At 39.7% G+C, this 19,347-nt stretch overlaps 1 protein-coding gene across 4 annotated transcripts in view; it reads left to right on the plus strand.

Moving 5' to 3' along the window:
- SPPL2B (signal peptide peptidase like 2B) overlaps positions 1-19,347 on the plus strand; it is a 45,764-nt gene that overhangs the window by 1,748 nt on the left and 24,669 nt on the right. For all 4 annotated transcript variants that reach the window (XM_027853095.1, XM_027853096.1, XM_027853093.1 and 1 more), the window contains exons 2-5: positions 8,504-8,623; positions 12,889-13,071; positions 13,823-13,912; positions 14,932-15,071. In XM_027853095.1, the coding sequence (XP_027708896.1) occupies positions 8,504-8,623; positions 12,889-13,071; positions 13,823-13,912; positions 14,932-15,071 (533 nt within the window). The remainder of the gene's footprint in view (positions 1-8,503; positions 8,624-12,888; positions 13,072-13,822; positions 13,913-14,931; positions 15,072-19,347) is intronic.

Raw genomic sequence — 19,347 nt, forward strand, 5'->3', positions numbered from 1 at the left:
TGTAAAGTGAAGGAATTGGACTAATTGGCCTGTGAATCTACAATCCTATGGACGTTTTTGATGACATCTGAACATATCACATGATTTCACAAAACCATGGCTGGGAATCAATACTCGATGGACTATTGTTTCAACTTCCAGACTCTGCTAGTAATCTAGACTTGGATTCTCTTTGGGACTGTTGTGATCACTGAGTCCCTTTGTTAGTAGTACTGGTGATTTGATTTACTGTGGCAAAAAATAGTATTCTCTAAAATTCACTAAAAAGGTCTGAGTAAATTATATCTCAAATCACATCAGAAGAACTTGGCAAAGTTCCACCTTTAATCTCACATATATTTTGTGTTTATCTATAATTTACATTAAATTTTTTTTTCATTTACTGAGACAATGTGGTTTGGTGCAAAGAACACTAGAGTTGGATTTAGAAAACATGATTTCAAATCCTGACTGATGTTTACTAGCTGTATTACCATGGGAAAGCGACTAAATGTTTCTGAGCAACGATTTTGGTCATCTTTCAAATTGATAGACTTGTAATTGGATGGGCAATCTCTAGATTTCATTTATCAATATGTACAGTGGTGTACTGCTAAATGTTTAACAACTGGTTCTCCAAAAAAAAAATGTACCCATGACACACACTGGAGTTTAGTATTAGTTATTGATATTTTCATTACTTTTTTAAGTCTAGACAATCAACAACAAAGAAATCAAATTCTTAAGATTTGTGAGGTGTGAAATGCTCATATTGAAAATATAACAGTCAAATCTCATGAGCAGGTTTGATCTAGATCCAGCATATCTCCAAGGAGTACGTAGATCTGAAATAGACATTGCAGATATGAGATGAGTTTGACTCAGAATTGAACAGTAATAGGAGAGCAGGCAGCATGGCCTTTGGGTGATTGTGGAGTTCTCTTAACAATCGCGCGCCCCCCCACCCCCACCAGGACAAAGGCCTATTTTGTTTTTAACATGAATATGCTGGCAGTGATGAGAAATGTTGACGGTTATGGAATATCGTGTAGCCTCTGAAGAACTGAAGTCAAAGGAGCAATGAAGACTGTAATTCATCACAAATTAAGCTAGAGAAGTGGTAAAAAGGATATTATCAGTGAAAAGTGATGAATACCAGATCTCAAACTGTATTGTAAAGTGCAGTAAACTTGTAAACTATTTGGTAGTTTAGTTAGATAGTTGTAATAACTTAGATAACAGTTTGGTAGTAGATAAACAAGACCCAGAAGCAGTTGAACACAACCCAGTTACCCAAAAACAAATCACAGCAGGAAAGAGTTCACATTCAACAAGACCTGCTGGGAAAATTCGAAAGTAATTCGGCAGAAATTAAATTTAAATCAACATCTTATACTACATGCCTGTAAAACAACTCTAGGTTGTTTTAAAAAAAAAATACACCAAAACTAAACATAAAAGGTCATGAAAAAAGAGGAGAATGGAAGGGGAGAAACCTTTCAAATCTGTAGGTAGAGGAAGAATATTAACACATAACCAACAAATAGTAGTGATTTTAAAAGATAAAAATAGGCAATTTGGGTCATATAAATTAAAATGCTTTTGTACAAAGTTAATGCAAAAATGAAGTTATCTATTTGGAGACAGTCAATTGGGGGGGGAAATCTTTGTACAGAGTATCTCTGATAAAAGTCTGCCCCTTAAGATATGTAGGGAACTGATACAAATACATGTGACCAAGGATATAATAAAGTGGTAAAAAGATATAAACAGTTTTTTAAAAGAAATGCAAGTACTATAAAGAAAAGGTACTCTAAATTAGGGCTTCTTAAACTTTTTCCACTTGTACCCCCTTTTTAATCCCTTTCAGAGATTCTCCAGTGTTCCTAGCACTGTGTGGTGTGCACACTTCATGTGTTCAGAACCAAGGCTGCAGTGAAGTTGCATGATACAGCATGGACAAGTGCTGCCAGAAATACCTTGGAGTCATAACGCATTTGATTTTTAATTAATTTTTGATCATTGCATATTCAGAAAACCTTTACCATTGCCAAATTTTTCGTGACCCCATATCAGGTCGTGACCCACAATTTAAGAAGTACTGCTCTAAATTACTAAGATGGGGATTGGACCTAGATCTTCCTGGATGAAACCCTGTACCAGTACAAGTAAACAAGCACCTTCTCTTCAATTTACAATCCTAGAGAGTAGCCTGGAGCCCCAAAAAGCTAACAGACTTGCCCAGGCTTTCACTGCTGTGTATGTGACAGAGGCAGGACTTAAGATGTTTGTGGTTCTGAGGCCCAGCTCTTTATCCACTACACTACAGTGGCTCTCAATCTTTTCTTTCCAGCCAAAGACAAGGTTTATTAGAACATCTGTCATACTGGCCAGACTCTTAAGTAATTTGAACATTATTGGGCTATTGGCTAGATTTTAAGAATCTGAGCACCTAAATAGAGAGACAAGATGGACCTTATATACAAAAAGACTGTGGGAAGGATCTAGGAGTGACCGAGTAGTTTAGGGTGACTGGAGGAGGGGTCTGGGAGGATCTGGATGGGAGTGACCAGTAAGCTGAGGTGAACAGAATGCCAGGCACCTGGACCACCTGGCCAAAGGAAAGTGGAGTCTAGATAGGATTAAAGGTAGGAAGAGGCCAGGGGCAATTGGGAAGTAAAGGAACAGAATTGGGAGATTGGGTTGTAGCCACAATGAAAGGCCATTTGATAGGATTATAGCCTCAGGTGAGTGCCAGAGATTTGGCGAGGTGGGAAAGTCCAGGGTTTTACCTTTTAGGGGGTTCAGATCCCATCCCCATCATTCCCCCCTCAAATAGGACCCACATTCTTTTGAGGTAAGAGGGCAAAAGTCTTGGCTTCTGAAACTCCTTCCTGCTGGCAAGGGTTGTAGAGCTGTACCTGCCTCGAGGGGGTCCTAAAGAGGAGGTTGACTGGAACCAATCATAGGCTGCATCCAAGGGATATTGGGGGGACATTGGCTGGTACCTGCTATTTGCTACCAACTCTAATGGCCTGTAGTCTGGTACACACATCTGACAGAAAAGACTCCAGGGCCCAGATGTAGGGACAGGTCAAAGTGTAAGAGCTCCATTAAAATCATTTACATTTGACCAGTAGGATTATCTGATCTTGTTACTTTTTCTAAAGTTTTAAGTAACACTTTCCACCCCTGGGTTCAATAGTTATACAAATGAATTTGCCAAAGCCTGACTTTCACTTCAGTTATCACTCAAATTCTCCTCCCCAACCCAAACTGAAGATGTTTCTGATTTAATTTCAGTTGTATGGGGGTACTGAATGACTACACATTCAGGTCAGAACAGCAAGATCTCACACACTATACTGACCACTTGCTCTGATTATAGGAATTTGCTGTAAAAGGATAAAGCAGGGACTTCTTTCTTGCCCAACAGCTGGGGTCGCTCTCCAAGCACCTAGGAAGGCTTACATACTTCCAGTCTTGGCTGGAGAAGAACTTGGGGTTAGGCAGCTTCCCCGTACGGGCCACCAAAATGTTGGTGTTTAGGGTTTTAGGGGTGCTGGGACCCCGAAATCACGACACACAGGTCGTGCCCGAAAGAATTTGACCCAACCCTTCTTTTAGCAAAAGACAAGGTTTATTAGGACATCCGTCATATTGGCCAGACTCTTAAGGAATCTGAACATTACCGAGCTATTGGCTAGATTTTAAGAAGCTGAGCCAGCTCTCAATCATTAATATTTAAAAAAAAAGCAAATTAAAAACGACTATAAGGTTTCACTCATCAAATTGGCAAATTTGATTTTTAAAATGGAAATAGTAACTGAAGGGTTTATGGAAAGACAAGTACATTAATACTGTACCTCTGGTGAATCTGCAAATTAGTCCCTTTCATCAAGAAAACAGATTTGGAACTGTGAAAAAAAGTCACTAAAATGTTCAAACCCATCGACCTAGGTAGCAATCATCCCACAGCTAGGCATATATCCTCTAAAGGAGGTTACTCTAGGGGGAAGAAAAAAGGTCCAGTATATAAGTAAAATATTCATAGCACTCTGTTGTAGGAAGGGACAAAGTAAAAACAAAGAATTTAGAGGGGCAGCTAGGTGGTGCAGTGGATAGAGCACCATCCCTGAATGGACCTGAGTTCAAATCCGACCTCAGACCAAACACTTGACACTTACTAGCTGTGTGACCCTCAGCAAGTCACTTAACCCCAATTGGCAAAAAAAAAAAAATAGTAATAATTTAGAGTCTTGGGAGGACTTGTGTTTCTAAGAAAGACCTGAATTAACTGATGCACAGCATAGTAAGCAGAAAATAAGAACAGTATACATGACAACAAAATTGATATAAAGGAAAGCAATGCTAAATCTGAGAACTAAGATTATTGTAATGACCAACCTTGACTAGAGAACTCCTCAGTGGAGGTGTAGTGGACTACAGTTGTAGAATGCTGTCAGACATGGTCATTGTGTTGGGTTTTTTTGGTTTTGGTTTTTTTTTGTTGCTCAGCTGTTTTTCATTGTTACAAGGAAGCGTTCAATGGGGAGGGGGTGTTTGACTTTGAGGGTAACCACTGTGTTCAAATGGGAGTAAAACTTTTAGAGAACTGCATAACAATTATCACAACAATGTAAACAGAAAGGGGAAGAATAAAACAAGAAAACCAAACCTACAACTGAATGCTGTGTAGTTACAATGACCAAACTGTATCTCCCTCCTTTGCAGAGATTGAGGACCATAGGTATGGAATGTTAAATATATGATCAAATTCAGTTGGTGTGTTTTTATTGAACTGTATTTTTTCCTCTTATTTTTTGTTATAAAATATTGCCCTATTGGTTAGTGGAGGAATGTATTTGGAAATGAAGGTGATATAAAAACAAAAGATATCAATTAAAATGCAAAATAAAAAATTTGGCAAAATAAGTCAGCCACATGTTAAGACCAGGGTAGAACCAATGGACAGTTTGTGTTCTCTATTTGTATACACACAATATGAAGAGAACCTAAGGAATGCCTCTAGCTTATTGTGAAGAGAATTTGAGGGGGGACTCTAGCTCATTAGTTGGATCCCTTGTGTTCAATTTATAGCATAGATGAGTGTCAGACAGGAAGGGCAAGCTTAGATGGATTGCACTTGGCACAATTGGAGGAAACCTTCATGAAATCACAGATTCTTGGAGTTACAGATGGGAAACTGAGACTCAGGGACTGGCCATAAAGCTAGCAAATGTTAGGTCTGGGACTTCTACCCTGGTTTTTTGACTCTCAAATTCTCCATGTGATTGGGTTGACATGTTTGCATCTCATAAGAGGAAGTGATTCTAATTATTTTCCAAGTGTTTTAAACTGGGAGACAAAAGGATAATTGCTCTCATTGAGGACCTCCTCTGTAGCTTGTTCTGAGGTTTTGGTTTTTCATAAGTGGAATGTTTGTAAATCTGAGATTTCCTATGGTACATGATTCATGGACCAAAATGGTATTCCATATGGATTGGAATGTTACCCTATAGTTGGAGTAATCAATGCATATGGCATAAGAGTTGGGTCTTTAGCCAATCATTGAAGGTTTGGGGATTTACTGAAGGTGAAGACAAAGGTGTGAGCAAAAGTTTGGTTTGAGGAATGAGCATGTTGCAGTAGTATACTTGTGAGAAAATGAAATGGGAAGGAGTAGCCAGTTTTTTGGGTTTTGGGGTTTTTTTGTAAGAAAGGGGAGAGTAATGTGGATAATCCAAATTGATTAATGAAGAGGAGTGTTATCAGTCTTCCACATACATTTTTGTTGAATCATCTTGTTGGTATCAGAATTTTTGTTTACTCCTACCTGTAGCCCACCAAGAGTTGGAAAGGAGGGGCTTTTCAGGTGGACTAGCTGGTCCCTTTTCCTTATCCTAGCCAGATATAAACCAGAAAACGTTTAGAGGGAAAAGGTAACCCTACCTGGTTGGTACATTAACAAAGCACCAACTTATTCCTACCATAGAGTAAGAGTGGGGAACAGAGAAGGGTAGAACTAAAATTTAGGGAAGCCAAATGACATTTCAGTTGCTCTTGAGCCGTGTGACTTTATTATTTGATGCACTATGAATTTCCAGAACATATATCTTACCCATACTCAAATATTAATGTAAAAACACATCTTCAAGCCAGTGATAAATAGTGTAGGGGCTTTGTTGTGACATGCTTCCATAACATGGGCAGTATTTGATGTTGATGGTTTACACTAGGGGATAACCAGTAAAGGATTATGTTTCTTGGGTCAATAATGTGACCTGAAGTGAAATATTAGACCGAAAACTGAGAGGCAAAGAGGGAGTTAGCTCTTGAATTAGTAGTAGTGTCAAACTTGGAATCAGGTAGACCTAAGTCTACCTCAGACTCTTGCTAACTGTGTGACCTTTGGCAAGTCACCTAACTCAGTTTCCTCATATGTAAAATGAAGATGATAGTACCTCACAGAGTTGTAAAAATCAAATGAGATGTAACATGTAAAATGCTTTGCAAATCTTAATTGCTGTGTAAATGCTAGATACTGTTATTTACAATGTGACTTCACAACAACTTATGTGAAGCGGGTAGTAAGTAATCTTAACTGTGAACGTGAATGGGGTGAACTCTCCCATAAAATGGAAGCAGACAGCAGAATGGATTAAAAACCATAATCCTACCTGGAAAGACTTGTAAGAACTGGTGCTGAGTTCAATGAGCAGAACCAGGAGAACATTGTACACAGCAACGGCCACTTTGTACAGTGACTGACTTTGGTAGACTTAGCTCTTCTCAGCAATGAAAGAATCTAAGACATCTCCAAAAGACTCACGATGGAAAATGCTATCCCCATCCAGAGAAAGAACTATGGAGTTTGAATGCAGATCGAAGCATACTATTTACTCTCCTTTTCTTTTGTTGTTGTGTTTCTTCTTTCTCATGGTCCCTCCCATTAGTTCTAATTCTTTTTTACATCATGACTAATGTGAAAATGTTTGATATGAATGTATAAGTAGAGCTTATATCAGATTGCATGTTATCTTGGGGAGGGGGGAGGAGAAGGAAAAGGAAAAAATTTAAAACTCAAAATCTTATGGAAGTGAGTGTTGAAAACTAAAAATAAATAAATTAATTGTTTAAAAAATAAAAACAACTTATGTGAAATTGACTAAAGTGTTATTGTGAAGAGAAATGAACCAATTTATCCCAGATCACATAGCTAATGAATGCAAAGTTTAGATTGGATCTCATATGTTCTGACGAGAAGTGTCATATTCTTTCCACTTGGGGAGACTCAAGAAGTGTCTAGGCCTATGATTATAAGGTAAAGTACTACTTTTGTGGCCTGGCAAGGAGAACATGGTATGGTGGAAAGATCACTGGTTTTGGAATTAAGAGACCTTAAGTTTGAATGGCAGCTTTACTACTTCCTACCTATGATAATTAATTTCTCTGTGTTTTACTTTCCCTTTTTGTAAAATCAGATAATTTGACAAGTTGATTTTTGAGGTCCTTTCAGCATATGTACCTGCTATGTGCCAGATACTGAGGAATATAAAAAAGAAGTCTTTGTGCCACAATATAACACAAACATAATGTAAATTAGGACATGGTGAAAAGCATAAAGTGGTGTGAAATCATGAAAGAAAAATCCGTTTTACCTAGGGGGATTAGCATTCTTCAAGTTAGACCTTTATGGACAGAAAAGATTGTTATTGGCACTTTAGTGGAAGGTTTTCTTCTTTATCTGTCTCAGTGGAATGAAGATGACCTACAACCACATAAAGAGTAGCACCATGTCTCAGTAAAAATCATCCTTGTTTTCAACATTTGAATTCATTTCAAGTATTTATTAAATTCCTACTCAGTGTATCAGGTTGTAGGCAGTGTGGCATAGTGGAGAGAGGACAGATTTTTAAGTTAAGAGCTGGATTTTAGTCTTGCTTTTGATGCATGTTTGCTATGGAACCATGGACAAATTACTTTAGTTAGACACTGGATGATAACCAGTACTCAGTGCTCCATACAACTCTCTTCATACCATAAGTTTACAGATAAGCTCGTCGTTAGTGCAAGGAGTTTCTACATTGAGATGTCTCAGTTCTGGAGTACAGTCTCAAATATGGACTTCCCCAAAAGATGCCAAGCATTGAGAAACTTAGATTCTTTTGGAAGAAGACAACATTTACACATCAGTAAATATGAAGTATGTACTTGTGAGCATTTGGAGAGGGAGCCAGGTATAGGACACAACAGGAGGTCTCCTGTAGGAGGTGGGACTTGATCTGAGGTCTTAAATGTTGCTAGGGATTCCAAGAGGCAGAGCTAGCTAGAGGAGAGCATTCTAGGCATGGCTGACAACCAATGCAAAGGTAAGGAGGGAGCAGGTAGAATATCCCATACAGGGAATAGCAAGTGGGCCAGTTTGACTTTGAATTTGTGTGTGACCATGAGTAATTTGGAGATTCATTGCCTAAAATCTCCTGTATGTTTGTTCTCTTAAAACGATCTCTTATGGTTTCAGGTGACCTGTGAGTATGGAATGGTTCATGTGATCGCTGAGCCAGGAATTGGCAAAGAAAAAGACTACTGTATCCTGTATAATTCCCAATGGGCCCACTTGCCACCTGGCCTTGGCAAAGCAGTAAGTACCTGAATTGGGCATCAGATATTCATTTGTGGCATAGGTAGTTCTCGTTCCTGGATGGTCCTTCTCATGGGACCTCCAGTGCTTTTACTGGACTTTAGAAGGTTCTCTGTTCCACTTGCCTTTGACTTCTACTCATGTTGGAAGCACCCCTTCCAGTGTCAGTGTGTGTCTTACAGTTAGCCATTTTAAAAGTTCTACTTCATTAAAGGAAAGTTAAGAGGACAAAACCTGTTAGGGAATCCAAACATAAATTATAGTTATGGAATTATATTACTTTGTCTTTAAAAGGACCCTGAAGTTGATCTTGCCCAACCCCCTCATTTTACAAATGAAGAAAATGAAGCCCACAGAGGTATAGTGACTTGTCTAATATCATATAGTGTAGACCTGGAACTAGAACCCAAGTTCATTGGCTCTAATTTTAGTGCTTTTTTCCATTATACTGCATTAAACTATGTGTTTAGGGCAATTGTTTCCTAATTCTTCAGTTAGAAGACCAGATCCAGTCCATTAACTTGCTCTGTGACATTGGGCAAGTAAATTATTTAACCACTCTGAACCTCAGTGTCTCTGGCTATAAAATTGGGATCATAATACCTGTTAGCCCTATCTCATAGGCTTGTAGGAAGAATACAGACTCCAATGAGGCCATTTTTGTGTCTGTATCTCTAGCAACTATTCAGGGCCTTTCATAACAGGTGCTTAATACACATTTGTTTAATTGAATCAACTTAATGACTGAAAATAGTTTGAAAAGTATAAAGTAATACACAAATCTAAGATTATAATATTGGTAAGGGAGCCAGCAGTTCTTTGTTTTTTGGGGGGGGTGCTAGGCAATGTGGTTAAGTGACTTACCCAGGGTCACACAGCTAGTAACTGTTGTGTCTGAGGCTGGATTTGAACTCAGGTCCTCCTGAATCCAGGGCTGGTGCTCCATCCACTGAACTACCTAGCTGCCCCCCCAACAGTTCTTAATCTGAAATTACAGTGCCATTCTTAGTCAGAATTGTAGTTAAAGAGTTGGAAAGACCCTGGAGGGTCCTCTAGTCTAATTCCTATGTGAAGAATGAATCCCCTGACATGAATGACAACCATAACAAATGATCTTCCAATTTTTATTATTTTCAGTAGTGAGGAACTTTATTACCTAAGAATTTAGACAGTCTATTTCACTTTGAGTTAGCTCTAGTTACAATTGTGCCATTGATATTTTGGTTAATTATCCTTTGTTTAGAAGCTAGTGCTAAAGGCACTTGAATGAAAAAAGGTAAGTTTTAGCATGATTTTTTTGAATCCTGGTTTGATCTTCATGATTCATTTATCTGTCATGGTTTATTCATCCACTATTAATCTTGCATCTTGGGAGCCAACTCTAAAATTGTGTGTAAAGGTCACAGTTATACTTGACAAGTATAGAATGTGAATATGATGCTTGTTCCCAGACGTGTCCCACAGGGCTTTGTCCCGGGCCACTTTGTCTTCTCCCTCTATGTTATTTCACTTGATCATCTCATCAGCTCCCATGGATTCGGTTATCGTCTCTGTGCTGATGATTTTCAAGTCTGCTTATCCATACTTAACCTCTCTGCTAACTTCCAGTCTCACATCTCCAAACTTGATGTCCTGGAGCCATCCTAAACTTAACATATCCAAAACTGAGCTCATTTTCTTTTCCCACAAACACTTTCCCCCTTCCAAACTTCCCTGTTATACTGAGGGGACAACCATCATTCTAGATGCAGGCTTGTCTCCTGGATGTCATCCTCAACTCCTCTCTCTGACTACCCCTCTCCCCCGTCATTTCCAATCTGTTATCTCTCCATTCTACCTTTGCAGCATCTTTCAGAAACTCCCACTTCTTTTCTCTGACACTGCCCTCACTGATGCAGGCTCTCATTACCTCATGTCATTTGTTTTTATAGTCGTCTCAGTTGAACTCCGTTCCTGAATGGTTGTAAATGTAAATATGGGGGGGGAGGGGTGGGTCCTCCACTCCATTGGGGAATAGTAGTCAAAAAAGGGTGCAGGTTACTGTGATTTTGTCCCAGTCACCATGCGCCCCAGCTGAGGCTGCTTAGTAGTTGTGTCTAAGGGTAGTTAGTTGTTGTGGTAAAGGGAATATAGTAGTCTCCCAGTGTATCTAGCCTGACCAGTGGGTGACGGAGCCAGGAATCGAGCCTAGGAATCGTTTCTAAGCCCAAGGCCCTTGCCTGTTTGTCTATACCGTGCTTAATACTCCAGAACTTCCAGAACTTGGAAAGAATAGAAAAAGAAGATAGGGAGGTGAGTTAGGAGGCTCTTATAATAGATAATGAGATACTGAACTGGGAGGTGGCCGTAGGAATAGAAAGAGAAGGACTGCAAATGATCACATCACTTCCCTGCCTTAAGTCTTCAGTGGCTCTCTTGCCCACTGGCAATAAAACGTTAACTCTAACCTACATTTCTGGCCCAATTTTATACCCCCATTCCCATTCTCTCTCTGCCTTAATGCATTCTTCATTTCAGCCAAACAGAACAAGTTGAGTGGGAGTCCTACGGGAGTATTTACCTGAGGTTGATGTGTATGGTGGATAATTTGTGACTCATTTCCTGGAGACCATTAGTATGATCATATAGTTCTTGTAAAAGGTTGGAGTGGTATGGATTCATGGAAAAGGTCCTAGGTTCAGAGACGAGAGACTAAAGCTTTGGCTCTGACTCTGCTCCAGATGTACCATGATGTGACTTCCCCCTTTGGGGTCTCAAGTTCTTATTTTGTGAAATGAGGTTGTTGGACTAGATGATTTTCTAGCTTGACATTTCTGTGACTCTTAGTTTCTGTTATTCCCTCTCTTGCCTCTGCTTCTCTTTCCCCTCAAACTAAAGATTATCCTTTTGAAGTTTAGAAGAATAAAAGTTTATGCTGGATAAAAATAAATCCCTCTTAACACAGTAGGTAGTAAGCACTGCATTCATTACCCTAGGAGGTGGTAGACACCGAAATAGAATCAGAGGCAGAATATTAGTTTCAGTGGAATGAGACAGTTCTTACATCCCCACCTCCAATTACTTGTCAAATTCATGACATTTTCCTGCTGTGCTGTCTTTTGCATTCATCTCCTTTCTGCCATTAATCTAGTTTATACCCTCATCATTTCTCATTTGCAGTGCCATAATGGATTTCCAACTAGCCTCACAGCTTCCTGTTTTCTCTTTTTGATCCCTCCTTTGGTTGTAATCATTTTGTTGTTGTTGTTGTTGTTGTTGTTGTGTTGGTTTTTTTGGTTTTTGGTTGGGCAATGGGGGTTAAGTGACTTGCACAGGGTCACACAGCTAGTAAGTGTTATGTGTCTGAGGCCGGATTTGAACTCGGGTCCTCCTGAATCCAGGGCCGGCGCTCTATCCACTGCGTCAGATTGTAATCTTATTGTATGAATTGAATCATGTCTCTTTGCTCCGACACCATCAATGACTCCCCACTGCTTACTGAGTGAAATACAAAAAAAAAAAAAAATCTATCCCAGTCCATAGTTTAGCTCCATCCTACATTCCCAGTCTCATTAGTTTCCTTCATGCAATTTTACACTTAAACCAAAGTAGTCTACTTACTGTTCTTTAATAGTGTCCTGTCCTTGTATCTTCCATGCCTGGAACAACTTGTCCTTCCAATCCTATCCTCATCCTTTGCCAGTCTCCATCTAATGAAATTCTTCCTTTCTTTCAAGGCCTAACTTGGGTAATATTTCTTTCATGGAGCCTTCCCTGGGCCCCAGATCTAGAAGTGATACCCCTCTCTCTCCGAATCTCTTATGTAATATAGCACTTGCCACATTCTAACTCGTATTTTTCATTTTCATATTCCCAGTTTCTAGCACAGGAACCTTATACACAGTAGATGTTTAGTAAATATTTGTTAAATTGAATCTCCAGATACAGAGACTAAGGCTTATGAAAGTGAATTTAGGCTGGGGTGGAGCTAGAATACTTTTTTAATTCATTGAGCAAATATTAAGTGTCAATTATATGTAAAGCACAGTGCTAGACATAAGTAGACATAGATTATTAAGACACAATCCTTGCCCCCTCTTCTTTTAGAGAATTCCTTCCATCTTCCCCCTTCCCCTCCCCCCCCCCCCCCCAAAAAATGAGAAAAGGGTATAAGGGAGTTTGTTTATTTCAGGATACTGTGGCCAGCTATTTCCCAGTGCAAAACTTTATTTTGTGGCTTTGGCTGTGTTACAGAAACAGACTCATTAACACCTTTTTCTTTTCAGTCTTTGTTACAGCTTCAAGACCAAACAACATCTGTTTTATGTTCTCAATCTGATGTCCCCAGTGGGGGATTTAACAACCGAATCCCTATGGTGTTGCGTGGAAACTGCACCTTCTATGAGAAAGTGAAACTGGCCCAGATGAATGGGGCACGGGGCCTGCTAGTAGTTAGCAGAGAAAAACTGGTACGAAAAACTTCCTTCATCACTCTTGCTAAGATAGTGCTGAAAAATCACTGCTATTTACTTATACTGTTGATATACGGAAAGAGCTTTTCTCTGAAGTTACTCATTCCTTAGTGGCCATACTATTTCAGAGTTTTATTTTTAGTTGATTAAACATTTTTATTTTTGAGTTAGATAAGTCTGTTTAGCAAAGATTCTGAATCTAGGCTTCAGGGACCCCTTGGGGGTTTATGGATAGATTTCAGGAAGAATTTGGAAGGGCAAAAGAAATTGCATCTTTTTCAATACAATTTGTTTCCATTGTAACCCTTTGTGTTTTATTTTATGCATTAAGAACATTATTCTGAAAAGGTGACCATAGGTTCCACCGGACTGCGGAAGGGTCGGTGATGCTGCCCTCTTCCCCCTTTCAGGTTCAGTGGCATAGTTGCTTTGGTCTTGGTATATGGTTCTAGATCTGGACAAGGGGTGGGGGGGATGCATAGTAATTAGAGAAAGGAAAGGGTATGCACAGCATTGTTGATGAGGCTGGAAGAGATGGCCCGAGTCAGGAGTGAAGTAAAACGCAATAGCTGAAGCTCTCCTAGAGTAGTGGTCTGGGACAGGCTGGTGCTAGTCAGAGCATTTGAGTCCCAGGGCAAAAGTTTCTCTAAGACAGCTGGTATGGTTGGAGAAGTGATGGCCAAAGTAATTTCTCTCTGTGTTTGGTTTTTTGGTTTGTTTTTTTTTTGGTGGGTTTATTTGTACCCAGGTCCCTCCAGGAGGCAACAAGACTCAATACGATGAGATTGGTATTCCTGTGGCCCTCCTCAGCTATAGAGACATGCTTGACATTTGCAAGGTAGGCACTCAGCATGGAGATTGTGCTGCTTCTGCTCAGAGTCCTGAAATTGTCTCTCTAGAGAAGCGCAGAAGTGTTCAAAGTAAGAGTGTGAGTGTCCTCAGGAAATAAGCCATCCAGAGTTTCTCATTGCTTTCCATCCATCTGCTTGGTTCTTAACGTGTCAAAAGTAAAAGTCTTATTCAAAAGCCTGTACTGACATCATTGCTGCAGCAAAGCTATTTGAAATGCTAGGCACTGACAAGGTGGCCACCCAAGACTGCCTCAGTGTTCTGCCCCACATTATTTTCTGTTCTGGAATGCAGCTGTTTAGAGAAGAGCATCAAGCTCCCAGTGAAAGCTAAGTTCCTCAAGAAATCCTTGCTCTCATCTATAATTTAAGAATTTGTTTCATGAGCTGGAAAAATTTCTACAATGCTAAGAAGTAATTTGGAAGCCTTTCAGATAGATGCAGTTCCCTCTGCAGGCCAGAAATAATTTTTTTTTTAGTTCCCTAACCCAAGAGAAGAATGGAGGTAGTTTAATCTTCAAGATTTCACTGCCCATTGAGATCATTGTGACAGTAACAGCAGTGTTATAATGATGAACTATGAAAGACTTGGGTACTCTGATCAATACAATGATCCAAGATAATTCCAAAGGAATAGTGATGAAAAATGCTATCTACCTCCAGAGACAAAACTGATGAACTGAGTGCAAATTGAAGTATAATTTTCTCACGTTTTCCTACTTTCTTTCTTCCTTGCAATATGGAAATATGTTTTGCATGACTTCATATGTATAATTGACATCATTTTGCTTGCCTTCTTAGTGGGGGAGGAAGAGAATTTGGAATTTAAAAATAAAAGAATGCTCTAAACAAATAATAAGACTTGAAAAATATTTTGATTGCCCTTTAAAATAGCAAGGTACTTTAGTTGCCCCCTGTGAAAGCAGGTTAGTAACTGAAAGACAAGTTTATTTAGGACTTAAGGGAAAAGTTCACATTATCATGAACTCTGATGTCTTCTCTGAGACAGACTTTTGGTCAGTCAGTGAGAGTGGCAATGTACGCCCCCAAGGAGCCTGTCCTTGATTACAACATGGTCATCATCTTCATCATGGCTGTGGGGACAGTTGCAGTTGGAGGCTACTGGGCAGGAAGCCAGGACGTGAAGAAGTAAGTATTCTGAATACGTAGGTACGATGTTCCCTGGGTGGGGCCTAATCCTCACCGGTCCTAGAATTAATAATCCATTCTGAAGGGTCAGGTTTTTATAGATGTTTTCTAAGAAGAAAACTGAAGAAAATCAGAATATCCCATGAACCATCTATGGGGGAAGGATTCTGAGGGCTTCAGAAGAGCATTTCATTTATCCAAAGTTAATCTGGCTTGTAATTAGCCCAGTTTTTGCTGAATACAGCAAACTTCTAGTCACCTGGATCTATACCACTCCTGATCTTTGGAACTAAATTGAAGAGGCTCAAAGTGTCATGGGTTCAAATCCTGCCTCTATTTCTTCTATTACCCATGTGACCTTGGGCAAGTTGCTCCACCTCTGTGGACTTTGGTTTCTTCATCTGTAAAATGAGGAGGTAGTATTTCTAAATTTGAGACCCTAAGTTAGTTTGTGTGTGCTTGAGGTAACTGTAATGAAACTTCTATCCCAAAGTCATGTGCTTCTTTTGGGGAGAGTAAAGTGCCATAATAATTTTCATTTTTAATAGAACCATTTTTAAGCTTGGGATAGTGTGGTATAGTGGAATGAGTCTTGCTCTTAGAACAGCTGAGTTTGAATCCTAGCTCTTGACACTTTATTAACTGTGCAACCCCAGACAAGTAAGTTCTCCTCTCTGACCTTCTGTTACCACATCTATAAAAATGCATGAAGTTGATTTTTTGGTACCCAAGTGCAAGGCTAATTGACATTTATTCCTATTGAATTGCACCTTATTAGATTTAGGAAAGACCTTAGCTTAAAAAGGCCAAGGACTCCCACTGCATCCAGGGCCATCTCCAGTTGTCCTCATCTATATCTTGCCACTGGGCCCAGATGGCTCCAGAGGAGAGAGTGAGTCTAATGACTTTGCACTGCACTCCCTCACTTAAATCCAATTCATTTGCAAGTCGTGGCAGATTTCTGGATGTCAAGGTCCTCTTCCAGAACAAAGGACCACCACCACCAGCAACAATTAGTTCTGTAGCTTGTCAAGATCCGTTTTTCATCCTGATAGTCAGATCTACTCTCCCAGCTTAGTGTCAACTGCAGGTTGGACAAGTATGCCATCTGTGTCTTTATTCAAATCATTGATAAAAAGATTAACATAGGGCATGCACATATCCCAGGGGCACTCCACTGGAGATCTCTTGCCAACTTGACATGGAACTACTAAAAAGTACTCTTTGAGTCTGGCCATCCAACCAGTTAAGACTCCATCTGACAGTGTTATTGTTTGATCCATGTATCTCCATCTTCAGCACAAGAATTATGTGAGATACTTATTAAAATCTAGGTAAACTGTATCCACAGCACTCCCTGCATCTGCTGGTGATAATCTTTTCCAAAAAAAGAAATTAATTTAGCCTGCTGTGACCTGTTTTTGATGCAGCAATGCTGGCTTTTTGTAATCTCCCCCTTCCCTTTCTTATTTACCAAATGTTATTTTAATGATCCTTTCTAGAATTTTCCAAGGATTTGAAGTCAAGCTTACTGGCTTGTAGTTTATATAGATTTTTCTCTTTCCATTTTTGAAAATTTTGACATCTGTCCTTTTCCAATCATAGGGTTCCTCTCCTGTGTTCCATATCTTTCAAATATTATGGACAGTGCCTTGGCCATCACATCGGCCAGTGCATTGAGAACCAGGGATGCATTTCATTGGGATCAAATGACTGGGATTCTTCAAGAGCAGCTAGGAACTCTCTTACTCTCCTTTAATCTTGGGCATTAGCTCCCTATTAGTAATTTTTGTTCAGTCATTTCCAGGGTAAAGGTTGATCTCCTTGGTAGAGAAAACAAAAAAGAAAAGGTGAGTATTAGATCCGGACAAAACTTGAGCAGCTCTACTGTTACCATCAGCCCGTTCACCCTAAGCAAAGGTCCTTTCTTTGAGCGTTTTTTTTTTTCACCCTTTAACTTTTAAAAAATAAATTTAAAAAAGAAACCAAAAAACTCCTTTTCATTGCCCTTCCCCTTGCCTGGCTTAGCTTATTTTACACTTCGTCATTCTTGACTATTTTTATAAGGCTATGCCGTACTTTCATTTTCATTTTCTGCTACTTGGAGTTGCTTTGATCTTCTGTATATTTCCTTTTAAAATTTTAAGTTTGTTGGCAAGGTCCCACATCTGATTTCCTCTGAAAGTGTTTCACTCAATGGTATCCTACCTATCTTTCTTCTGAATCCCTTGAAGTCTGCTTTCACAAAATCTAGAGTACGTGTATACTGTGCCTAGATTTCTTATCTTCCTTTAGCTGAAACTCTAAAATGTAGTCATTTCCACCCAAGGTTTCCATTTTTCCCACTCTAGCCACCAGTTCTTCCTGTTGGTGAGGATTAGATCCAGAATAATTCTCATTTTTGTTTCCTTTATTTTTTGAATGATGAATTATCACAACCTCTGTGAGTAGAAAAGGAGCTGCCCACTGGGGACCAAACTGGAACTGGCCAGTTGGGCAACACGTCTGTTGGCCTTCCTTTCTTTCCTTTCCTCCCTTCCTTCTTCTTTCTCTCCCTCCCTTCCTTCCTCCCTCGCTTCTTTCCCCTCTCTCTCTCCCTCTCCCCACCTTCTCTCTCCCCTTCTCTCTCCCTCCTTTTCACTCTCCACTTAGAGTATCACACCTAATTTACCCCTATGGGTGCTCTGCCCTAAGAGAATGTAAATTTTAATCTCTGAAACTTTTTTTGTTTCTTTCTTAAAGACCAACCTTAACCTCAAATTACTCTGGTTCTTCATAATTGGCCAACTATAGGTCCCAGGCCAAGCCCTATTTGATCATTGTTTGGGCCCTGATTTAGCTCAGAATGAATGTAAATAGCAATTGTTTCTGTTTTGGTCAGGAACTCCAGGAATCTTTCTCTCCCAGATTGATTTTTTTTTTAACTAGGTAAAGAGGCCATTTTCTCCCTCATTTCTTTTTTTTCTTTTTTTTTTAGGCAGTTGGGGTTTAGTGACTTCCCCAGGGTCACACAGCTAGTAAGTGTCAAGTGTTTGGTCTGAGGCCAGATTTGAGCTCAGGTCCTCCTCACTTCAGGGCCGGTGCTCTATCCACTGCACCACCTAACTGCCCCTCTTCTCCCTCATTTCTTAACCTAGCCGTAATCATGTATTGCCTCAGTCCAACTGAGACCTGTTAAAGACCTTAGCCAGAAAAGGCCAAGGTCTCCCTCTGCATCCTGGGCCATCTCCAGTTGTCTTGATCCATATCTGTCCACTGGACGCAGATGGCTCTAGAGGAGAAAGTGAAGCTGGTAACTTTGCACAGCCTCCTCACTGAAATCCAGTTCACTTGGATGTTGCCATGATCTTCCTGATGTCATGTCATTGTCGTCTTCCAGAATGAAGGACAAACAGCAGCAATGTCATGTAAGCAAGTCAGGAATTGATTAGCTGCTCTGCTGTTGTCAGAAAGAGCTCTAGCACATATCTGGATAATTGAAGTTCCCCATCACTACTGTCTCATGCCTCTGTATTAGGCTTGTGATCTATTTCCCAAACTTTTCATCTGTTTGTGCTTTCTGTCTGCATGTCCCAATATTCTAGTGATAAAATTACTTCTATTTCTCTCTCCTTTGACCTTGACCTAAATAGTTTCCATCATACTTTCCTCCTTTTTTAATATAGTGTTACTCTCCTTGTCTAACCTCCTCTCCCAACTTAACCCCGATTGCCTCACCAAAAAGCAAAAAAACAAAACAAAACAACAATGATAAAAGCAAACAAAAAAACCCAACTGCATCTAACCTCCTCTCCCCCAGACTTCCCTTTCTCTTATAAGGTATACCCATCCAGAGCCAGTCATGGCTTTCACGGGTCTCGATTGATGCCTCCTGTTTGTTGCCTAAACTTTGGGTATTTGTGAGGAGACACTTAAGATGCTATGTTTTACTACTTGCTCTTTTTCTTGTATTTTGTCCTTGTGAATTTTTGGATCCCTCACTACCCTTCTTCCTCCTTTGTGGCTGCTCTCGAGTGTACTTAGAGATACACAAGCAATCTTCTTTCCTTCATGGGGCTTCCCCTCCAATCCTTTTTGGTTTAAGGCCATTTGATGAAATTTGCAAGACATTTGATAAATATGTTATTATCAGCTTTTGTTATATGCCTAACAATTCTGTCCTCTGGCCAGGAATTTGTATTGTAAGCTAGGATTCAGAAATACAAATCACCTTCTCAGACACTACCATCTTCACTAGCTGTTCATTTCCTGAATTAAATTTTTATTTCTGCTTCCC

This window comes from Vombatus ursinus, unplaced genomic scaffold (genome assembly GCF_900497805.2).
Source record: "Vombatus ursinus unplaced genomic scaffold, bare-nosed wombat genome assembly UNPS02009918.1, whole genome shotgun sequence".
NCBI classification, from domain to species: Eukaryota; Metazoa; Chordata; class Mammalia; order Diprotodontia; family Vombatidae; genus Vombatus; species Vombatus ursinus.